Consider the following 11,109-nt stretch of genomic DNA (forward strand, 5'->3'; position numbering starts at 1 on the left):
GAAATGATAAAGACACTTGTGACCCTTTTATGGTTCAAACTCAGTCCAAGAAGCAGAAAGAAACTGTCTTTAATAAGACAAAAAAGCAAACACTTAAAATGAGATAATCCCTGTTTCAAGAGTAATAATTAATGCTTTAATTGTTAGTACAATATTAGTAGATTAGTAATATAACCCAATGATTCTTTAACACTAGTTTTATTTAAGAAATAAATGTTTTTTTGGTATTTATTGTTTTATTTCTATGGGCCACCATAAAACAGTGAAAAATTGTTGTAAAATTATGGGAAGAAAGTTAAAATTAGACTAGAATAAAGTTGTAAAATTATTCAACAAAAGTCAAAATTTTACTAGAATAAAGTTGTAAAATTATGGGAAAACAAGTAAGATTTTTACAAGTAAAAAGTCATATAATTGTGAAAAGAAAAGCAAACATTTAAAATATAAAAAATATTTGTTAAAAAAGAGTTAGATTTAGTTTTAAATGTTAAATGGGATGGAAATTACACTGTTAAAAATATATTTTTGTAAATTTACAACTGTATTTTCATTAAATTCTATTATTTTATTAAATTGTGTTATTTTCATTAATTTTATGTCAATTGTATTTTGATTATTTTACTTTTATTTTATTTATTTATGTATTTTCTTTTATGGTGGACCTAATACTCAATTGTGTTATTTAGACTTTTTTAGCAGTAGAAAATTATTAAAAATTTTAAAATCTAATTTTATAAAGACGTTCTTTTTCTGCTTTAATTAATGTTTGTTCCAAGAATCTGATAAATCATCTCCACACTTTATTCACGCCTTTTGGTTTGAAGGATCAACTTTTCCTATAGATGACAGATTTCCAAACATTTCCTTTAAACTAAACAAAATCTGCTATTATTCGGGACTGTTTTTAATTTCTATTCCATGTAGGATTAAACACTACAACTGGGATTAAGAGAATGACTATGACAGATGTCGGCTACACTTGGATCTGAAGTCTTACATGGCTCTGGCTGAGGACGAAGAGATAGGAAGATCTGAAAAAGAGTCATCACTGAGGGAAACACGGAAACAGGAGAAAGCCGGTTACATTCACTTTGCCGAGGTCAGTCGGGGTCAGCACTCTTTCTGCGCCACACGACAATACCTGCGCAGGCCGGCGTCGCCCTGGCCTTCCTCTGTGATGAGCTCCGCCTCGCTCTGAGCGATCCTCATGGCCAACTCCCGGTCTCGCCGCTCCTGCTCCAACATGGCGGCACGCTGGGCCTGCTCCTCGCGCTCCGCGGCCATCTGGATTTCCAGCTCCGCCTGCAAACCAGACACAAGATGGTTCTATAAAATCTACATAAACCAAGTCAAAAGACTTGGCAGATCACAACAGTGTGACTACAGCGTTATTAGACCTATTTATTCAATTTGCTGAGCAGCTATTAAAGCTTATTTTGTGTCCAAACCTGAATAACTTTTTCTTCTTCTTTTCTCTTTTTTCGGTCTTCCTCTTCCTGTTTTCGTTTCAGCTCCATCTCTGATTTGCTATAAAAGATCAAATTAAAAAAAACAAGTTTTACATTTGCTAAGAACTCATAGTCAAGCTCGCTTTTTTTAATCCCTCACAGTCTCCTGTCCTCTTCTTCCTGTTTGCGTCGTTGCTCCTCCTTTTCTCTTGTCTTCCTCTCTTTGTCCATCTCCTCCTCGATGTGCTTCAGTCTCTCCACCTCTTCCTCCTCCTGCTTCTTCTTCTTTATGGAGGACAGCAGCTGCTCCGAGTGTTTCACCAGCTTCTGGTACTCTGTGTCGATCTCCTTCCAGGTCATTATTGAGGTCTGAGAAGTTCAATGAAGAAAAATTAAGAAAGAAAATATATTAGAAAACAAATATTTTGTTTTTATTTTGAAGGCCACTTTTTAACACAGCAGAGCTGAAAGACTCTAGGGATGAGTGACAGAGAAAGAAAAAGATTATTATTAAAAATATTTTTTTAAAATATATTTAAAAGTGACAAAATAATATTATCAAAAATATTTGGAAAGTACATAAAGAATATCAACAATATTACAAAGTAATATTGGTTAATTATATAAAAATATAAACAATATCTCAATAATTTGACAAAAAATATGATTTAAAATATTAAATATTTTTTAATATATCCAAAATATATTAAAATATCAAAAATATTACAAAAATATAACTATAAAAATTTAAACAAAATATCAATTATATTACAAAATATTATACAAAATATCTGTAAAATCTATAAAAATAAATAGCAACAACATAAAAAAATATTTAAAAAATTGAAAAGAGTATGAAATATATCAACATTGATCAACAATAATCAACGATATTATAAAAACTAATGGCTAAAAATAATGTCATAAATATGTGTGAAATATCAACAATATTACAAAATATTATCAATAATATTCTTACAATTTATAAACAAAACCAACATTACAGAATAAAGTTATTTAAAAATATATATAAAACAATCCAAAATATTACAAAAATAAAACTAACATTTATTAAGTATATAAAATATCAACAATATTGCAAAAAACATTTTTATTAAAAACATCTTTTTAAAAATACCAACACAACAAAATAAACTTACTTAAGAAATATAAAAAATACATAAATAAAAATATCAACAATATTACACAAATATTACTATTACATTTATTAATATATTTATATACAAATTATTACCAAAGTTACAAAATATGACTATTAAAATATTTTTAAATATATTTGAAAAAATATTAACAATTTAAAAATAAATTGATTAGAACATTTTTAAATTATAAATACATTTTAAAAATGATTAAAAAAAATCATAATAACAAATCTGATATCAATAAATAATGTAAAAGAGAGATATTTTTACAGGTCGACAAGCTGAAGTGTAATTCATCAGAAAGTGCCAAAAGACTCGGCACACACACGTGTTTGCCTGTTTGCACAGCGAGCATTTCCATGTGGTGACAAGTCGGACACTGACTGACAGCGTGTCTGTCATTTGCCCTTTGCAGCCACAATGCTCCGTTCTCCACCCACACGTCAAACAATCAGCAGCGGGAGAAGTGATCACCCCATTGTGGGGCTTCATTACACTCCGCTCCTAACAGTGAGTCAAGAACGACGGGATGACAAGGTCTTGTCCCCGATGTATAGCGGTCTGAGCGACAGCCAATGGCGCCTCATGCATTATTCACTGCGAGAAGCCGTGCCAGAAGCAATTTCTCAACATCCAGAATGCCATAATTGTTGACAGTCGGGATGCTAAAGGGCTAAAAGTTGGAAATTGAAAAGATGGAGGGGCTGTTTTGGGATAGAGGAGAGACAAAGCGCCGCGAGTCACTGGTTCCTTTGTGTCAGAAGGATATAAAAAAAGAAAAAGAAAGCCACAATAATTATTTCCGTTGATTGCACACATGAAACCGCGGAGCGAAAAAGTCTTAGCAATTATTTGCTGGACCTAGAAGGTGCAATAAGAAGGGTGCATATTGCACGGGGATTACACAAAGCACTTCTGATCATTTAGCATAATAGCCTCAATAAATCGAATTACTGCTGAAGAGTCTCCTTCACTGATATTTTTTTTTATTTATCCTGAGGCGATTATTGATTTGTGGAACAGAAAGGAGAAAAAAAAGACCACAACTCCCCTGTGGGATCAGTCATGGTTTGTCATACAAAGTAAGTTTGTAACTGTGAAGCAAATACACAAACCATGAACTGTAGCACATATGCTATTGCAAACATTTGTGGATTTCTCTGTTAAAAAAAAAATACTAGTGCTGTCAATTTATTAAAAAAAAAAATCAGATTAATAACACTTTTGGGTTGTGATTAATCACGATTACATTTTACAAGTTTTATACAACAATATACAAGAAAAGGTTTCCTTTCATTTTTATCGTCATATTAAAAACGTGTTAACTCAGAAGTGTAATTTTTTTAATATGACAATATGTGCACAAAAAAAAAAATCAAATAATAAAAAATAAGCAGAACTTTAAAGACTTTTATGTCTGCAGTATTACTCCAAAAAAACCCAAAGATTGAGAAACAAACATTGTGTCTCTGTACTTTTACTGGTCCAGGTGAATACTCGATTCTGATTGGCTGCTGTGTGTAGATGCACGTCTAAAAAAGAAGTTCTGCTCACAATGTTCTATATGTGCAGGCTTCTTCGAAACAAAATTTTGCTTCATGATCTGAACAAAAACAAGCGGTAAGAGTGTTGAAACTGATGTCACATTTAAACGTTTTTTTCTTCAGAATGTTTTGGCTCCAACAAGTAAGACACAGAGAACACAGTGAGATGGAAAACAAAAATGAGGTGTGTCTTTCACCCCAATACAATTGTTTCTTGAACATCTGTAAAGTCAAACAAACTGAGGTCCTTAACTTCTTGTGAATAGTGTAATCTCACCTTTATCTTGGCTAACAGCGCGTCTATGGCTGAACCGAGCTCCTGAACTTGCTTGCTCATCTCCTGCTTTCCTTCCTTCAGCCCGGTCACCACCTCATTTAACCGTTCCATGTGTTTTTTGAGGTTTCGAACCTTCACCATGCCGTCGATCCTGACCCAGGAGAGGAAAAGGCTGTTAGGTTTGCCTTCCTTAAAATGGTTTTCTTTATTCAAATTATATTCATACGTGCTTATAAATGTGTGTGAAAGCCCCTCAATGTTTAAACACAGACAAAAATAGATTTTAAAGCATAAAAACCCAAATGATTCTCCATACTGACTTCTGTTTTTGTCAAATATAGCAAATCAGCTTGGTGTGTATTTGCGAGAACACACAGTGTACATTTGTCAGGGTTTGTGTTCTGATGTGTTTTCTATTTTGGTTTGGATTCTGGGTTAATCTGCTGCTTTTTTAAGGCCCGTTCTCGTTGATTCGTTTGTCCCGGTGTTGGTTTGGGACGTGATGAAAGTGTTGCTCCATGTAAGACTTCCTTCCAGAGAGTGATGTGGATGTGTGGGTTTGTTATTGTCCAACTGTAACTACAGACCAGGTGTCTGCAAACTTTAGCACTTACATAAATTGTAGTTGGAGATGTAGTCTTGTTTCACCCATTAGAAAAACGCAACACACATCCATCTTTTTGCTACTGTTACTTTCTTTTATACCTGAACTTTTTGTTTCAACAGCATTAAAAAACATGGAAATATACAGAGAACATAGTGTTTTAGTCGACTTCCACATATTTTCTTTTACTCTTAATAGGACTATGAATATGATTACTAGGGATATGGAATATGATTTACTTTACACTAGGACACCCTGTGTTGTATCTGCCACAGCAAATGTGTTTTATTGAAGACTGTTAAACAATTCAAATAAAAAAGGCATTTTATTTTGTTAAATGTAAGTCAATGTTGATGGACATCATCCTTAAAATGACTAAATGTGACTAAAAATGACTTAAATACCTCTGGAACCAGTAGAAATCATATATAGAGTGTGTACAAATACATATTTTTCTGTTTTATCCTCTAGACAGAAACTAAACATTGATTTTCAGCATAGGATAATCTGCTTTAGATTAAACAGAGCTTAAAGAAGATGAAACTTTTATCAATATGTTGCTCAGTTTTTGAAATCTGTAGCCACTTCAAGTCCCATTAATGCCCAGATCTCGTGAGCAGAATCAAACAGTTTTCCAAAATAAAACTTCCTACGGGATCAGAAAATATACAAAACTGAAATAAGCTAAGTTACTCCTCTAGAGGATTTGTATAGGTCTCTTGATATAATGCAATCTTAACAGCGGTATTAAAAACTTTATCTTATCCCAGTATCATTAACCATAAATTTAACAGACTAAATTCAAATCAGTGCTCACTAAGTAATCCTTCTTTTGAAATTACTGTTATTTTATTTACTTCTTCCAAAGAGCTACAATTGATGAGTAATAGAGCCACGAGTAACTCAGGGGCCTCAGGTGCTCTAGAAAATGACAGACTTTACCAGAACTCAGCAATCCGAGACCAAACAAAAAACACTGAGTAAATGTGTTATAAAAATATTTATCAACAAATACTGCATTTTTTCAATGCAAAAAGTAGTCATTTAAAAACATAAATAACAATAGACGAGCTATTCTAACCATCAAGTTTTGAAAATTAGTAAAACTTTTCCAGACAAAAGTGTTTTTGGGGAATTTCACAAAAGCAGCCATTTTGAAATGGGCAGGAAAAGCCTTTCTACTGCCCCTAGTGGAATGATGATAAACTACAAGAACAACTAAAGAACAAAAAAAAACAAAGAAAATGTCAGTTTTGTTCATACTTATCAAACGAGTATATTAAATGCAATATTTATAAGTATTTTTTAGTTTATTAAAAATATTACATTTAGTGTCCTCAAATCAGACTGGTGTGCTTTAGCTTTACCTAGCTGTTTTGCGTTCATTAAATTTGTATGGCCTAATAGATCTTGTAATATCTATTCCATGTTTAATTTATAATTTGCTTAATTAAAAAAAAATGAAATATTGTCATAAAAATGAACATAATATCAATTTCAGAATCTAAATGAAGGGTTTAACTGAAAATGTGTTTCTAAATCAGAATCAGACTTATTTTTATTGTCTTTACAATTGTAAAATTGTTTAAAAATGGGAAGAAAATCTCACAAACTTGGCTCAAATGTGTGAGAAACTCACCGTGGCTTATGCTTCTTCTTACACAACCACATGCGGACAGTCTTCTGAATCTTAATGCAGGCCACCGCTCTGTATCTCATTTTGTTTCGGACTGTTGGGAACAGCAAAGAAAAGCTGCATCACTTTGGTTTATGGTTAGGAGCCAACAGAACCAGAGTGTAATCATGTAGTACTGTCTTAATAGAACGAAACTTTCAGTCATGTGAAATGAAAATACAGTAAAGTGTTGAAGTAAATAACCAAAGCCCAGAGTGCTCTGTTACAGCTGTAATGTAATTTCCTCTGATGCTTGCACACAAATATGCTGGTGCAAGGCTGCACTTTGCTTCACGCTAGAAGTCGATAGTATGGAGTGAAGAGGAGCAGCTCCTTCTGGCCAGAGGCTGCTTCTTTCAGTATTTTCAAGGAAACAAAAAATTGAAACAGCAGTGTCAAAAGGCGGCCTTGAGTCCGGCTGGAACTCTTGCATAATAACAGATATAAGAGCAAAACGTAGAGGAGAATCTTTACTGGAATATATGAAAATGGTTCTTTAGCTACGCACACAGAGTGGTGTTTAAAGGATAACCAAACACTAAATCAAGTTTTTTTGGCAACTTTTTATGGTGCCGACTGTTGGTCCTTGCCACATTTTTGACAATTTAAAATAAACTTGTTTAATTCCTGAAACAAAGTCTAAAACGGTCTGTGTACTGCCCCCTACAGGTTGAAAGGAGGTACTACAGCTGCATTTTCTGATTGGTCAACTCGTGATAGTCCCACATCATTTCAGAATTTCATGTCAATATGCTCCCCAGCTCCAGTATAAAAGCCCCGCCCATCTTTGAATCTGCAACACTCGGTCGGTTGTTATCGCGTTAGCTTTAGCATGACTCGTACGTATATTGCCTTCTACTGGCTTGCACAACTTTTCAGTGGACTTGGAAGTTAGGCCACAGTGGTTTAGTGCAATTGGCATTGAATCCAGCAAACTTCATCCTGATGATGGGATTTGCAGTGAACATTTCATGTTAGTTTAATACGTTAGCCGTTATTAGCTATGATGCTAGTGGCATTTTACCACTGAGACGCGGGTTCCCTTCAGTCTGGCCTTCCTCGGGAGAAGGTGAAGGAGAAAAATTCTTAACCTCCACAGAAAGTTCTCTCTAGTTGGTCAAAATTCAAGCTGGATTAGTTGGATAACAACCAATCAATGGTCATGTGTATAGCCCGAAAACAATCGTAAAAACTTGTGTAGCTACGCGTGAAAGCGAGAGTTTTGAACGCGGAACCCCAAAATGTGTGTTTACGTAGACTTTTCATTGGAAGTGGCCACTTAAAAACACTATCCGAGAGCGTTGTGTACGTGGCTAAAGCTTAATTTCAAAAAATGGTTGAAAAGTTAGGGTATTAAACCTACGCTTGATGACTGACAGGCAACACCACTGGACCTTCTTCCAGCGGCTGCACAGCAACCACTTGTTGACCTTCTTCAGCAGCTCTGCGAGGTGGTCCGGATCGGACTTCATGATCTGGTCGAACTCTGCAAACTGATGCCCACAATGAACAGAATTTAGGTTTATAGCACAGTTAACTGGTATAGCTTTAAAGACCCACTCTGATGAAAATCCTGTCTTTGGAGTTTTTAACTTGTTCTTGTAACATTTTTTTAATGATGGATGAAATATGGAAAGAAAATTGGTGTAGAAATACACAGTACAGGCCCTTATCCAACCTCTCGGCAATGGGGGAGGGGAACAGGGGATGGGGTTGCTCTAGGCTCACAACTCAGAAGAGAATTTCAAATGAACGGTCGCCGCTCTAAAGAAACTATGTCCATTTTTTTATTTTTTGGCTGTAAACTGCATAGTCATAATTGAAAAGAAGGGGGGAATGTGTTAAAATAAATCAAAAGATGATCAGAGTGGGTCTTTGAGTAATTATCAGCTGTGAGTTTTTTTTTATTTTTTACCTTTCCTGGGCGGAAGAACACTTTGGTCAATCCGAACTTGAAGTCATTATCATTTAGGCCGAGGGCTTTGAACAAAGCCTGTGAAGAACATTTAAATTCAGTGACACCGAGGCATTGCCTCCCGAATAAGTTACTGAACCCAATAATTAGACTTCATCTTAAACAGAAAGCGGTTATTTAAATTCATATGCATGACATCTACAGTAGAAGGAGGGTGCTCAGCTTATGCACCTTACAAAAGAGGCGTGGATTCAGCCGTGTGAGCTTCTCCGGCATGTACGCCTTATACATGTTGTAGAGCTCATGGAAGGGGGCCCTGGAGGGGAACCCCCCCTGCATCAGGTCCAACACTGACACCATTCCTGGACAAAACAAACACACGATGGCGATATGGAAATGAGATTCCTCTGTCTGCACCACAGCACCACATCTGAGCTTATTGTGGGAAATCAAGCATGAATACGGGAGGAAGTCCATTACTTAGAATGCACTGCAGGGACGAGGGTTTGCATTGACTTCCAAATGAATGGATCTGAACAATGACAACAGTTTAGATGGAAAGGTTTTCATATGCAACAGTAAAAATAAACGCCTCCTTAACTCTTTCATCAACAAAAAATTGACAGAAAAACCAAATTTCTTGGAATTAGGATGTTTATTTAAACCCTTTAATCAAATCTAAAAAATATATATATATCGTTTATGTGTAAACAAATTAAAAATAATTATTTATTAACAAATATAGCCTTTTTCAATGCAGCAAGTAGTAATTTAAAACAATAAATAACAATAGACAAGCTATTCTAATCATAAAGTTTAGAAAATTAGCTAAACTTTTTCCCACCAAAAGTGTTCCTTAGAATTCATGGAAGCAGCCATTTTGAAAGGAGCAGGAAAAAAAAAAAACTTTTACTGCCCCTAGTGGTAGGATGATGAACTACAAGGCAGAATTTATGGACTCACTTATATGGGTTTTTAAGCAAAGTTTGGATCATGCTGATGAGATAAAAGCCTCGGAAATAAGTTATCAAATGTAATTCGAATGATATAAGTTTAAAGAACTTTATTGTTGTCTCAATTAATGTGTTATAAAAGAGCTGCTTCAATGATTGATAGAATTCAGAAAATTATTTTTTAAGGGTAAAATTACGAAAATATAAGTTTTGATAACAGACTAAAATAAAAAAGAAAAATATATTTATTTTTTATGTTAATGCTTTTATTTTGCCATACCGGCACACTGCAGCTGTGAGAGGATTAGAGCTCCTTCAAACTGGTGGCTGACCATCTTCAAATTAGGTTTCACGCATCGAATGAAACTTGAGCCCTGCAAAAGAATAAAAAAACACATATATAAACCTATACTTTACATTAGTACTTATTCTGACAAAACTGCCCTGAACCGTCAATAGTCCCTGAACTTCTTGGATAGTTTTCCAATCAAAGCTGCTGTTTACAATGATGCAGTAATGACCACAATTAGCCTTTTTATCTCCATTCAAAACCTAACATGAAGGCTTCAGAAAGCTCCTGGGTTTGACCTTTTTGGCTTAAAATAAACATAAGAGTTATGGCACGTAATTGTGATACCCCTTGGATTAAATCCTTGGAATTTTTAGATCAGTGCACGTTAGACATTTTTCAAATTGTTTTGCTTTGTTTATGGATTTATACATTTTTATTTTGTCTCTACATGATTTATCTTTGATATAAAAACATGCAAAGTGTCTAATCTCAATTTCCATAATTTTTGAAAAAAAAAGGAAAAAATTAATTAATACAAATTAACCTATTTTGGACAGTTTCAGGTAAAAAAAAAACATTTACAAGCATAATTTAGTGGAGCAAATTAGTAAAAAAACAAAGCTCAAAAAGGTCCCGGACTAATATGGGGACACAAACACAACACATGTGCTACAGAAACAAAAGCACAATCTCAAATAAGTTAAATAAACTGAATAAAAGTGCTTTTACTCACTGTGCTGCGAAGCTTATCAAGCAGTAAGTTTAGCTGAGTCTGTTTGAGGGAGGAGACAAAAAAAGAAAACGTTGAATTATGTCTGTTTTAAAATCCATAAAAAAAATCCATGCATTAAGAGAAGAAATGCAAATCTAGAATAACTTGAAATATAACTACTATTTGAAAAGTAAATGATTAAAAAAAAGTATTTCCTTGACAATAAATGTAAAAAATGCTCCTAAAAGCTGTATTTTGTACTTTGTTTTTCCTTCTCTGTGCCAACTTTTATACTCGTTTCTTTAATTCTCAAGCAGGTAAAAAAAAAAAGAAGAAAAACATGGAATAAAAAAAATTAAAGTAGGAATGAAAAAAACAAATAATGAAGACATTTTTTTTAGATCAAAATACGAGGACTACAAATTGTTTTTCCAAGAATCTGTAGAGAATTGGTCTTATAACAGCTGATAAAGAAAGAGAGAACACCTTAACACAATTTTTCTATCATGACCAAAATTTTGTTGTT

The 11,109-nt window shown here is 34.0% G+C and overlaps 1 protein-coding gene across 5 annotated transcripts in view; it reads right to left on the reverse strand.

Moving 5' to 3' along the window:
• The window catches only part of myo6b (myosin VIb), a 46,961-nt gene that overhangs the window by 8,746 nt on the left and 27,106 nt on the right, over positions 1-11,109 (reverse strand). For 3 of the 5 annotated variants that reach the window (XM_024271057.1, XM_024271065.1, XM_024271050.1), the window contains 11 exons: positions 10,605-10,643; positions 9,860-9,953; positions 8,858-8,988; positions 8,627-8,704; positions 8,075-8,204; positions 6,676-6,766; positions 4,433-4,583; positions 1,609-1,817; positions 1,449-1,527; positions 1,142-1,302; positions 998-1,048 (listed from right to left, as the gene is read on the reverse strand). In XM_024271057.1, coding sequence (XP_024126825.1) covers positions 998-1,048; positions 1,142-1,302; positions 1,449-1,527; positions 1,609-1,817; positions 4,433-4,583; positions 6,676-6,766; positions 8,075-8,204; positions 8,627-8,704; positions 8,858-8,988; positions 9,860-9,953; positions 10,605-10,643 — 1,214 coding nt within the window. The remainder of the gene's footprint in view (positions 1-997; positions 1,049-1,141; positions 1,303-1,448; positions 1,528-1,608; positions 1,818-4,432; positions 4,584-6,675; positions 6,767-8,074; positions 8,205-8,626; positions 8,705-8,857; positions 8,989-9,859; positions 9,954-10,604; positions 10,644-11,109) is intronic. The other 2 variants (XM_024271078.1, XM_024271070.1) reach the window with 1 other exon arrangement.

Source organism: Oryzias melastigma, linkage group LG22, assembly GCF_002922805.2.
Source record: "Oryzias melastigma strain HK-1 linkage group LG22, ASM292280v2, whole genome shotgun sequence".
Classification (NCBI taxonomy): Eukaryota; Metazoa; Chordata; class Actinopteri; order Beloniformes; family Adrianichthyidae; genus Oryzias; species Oryzias melastigma.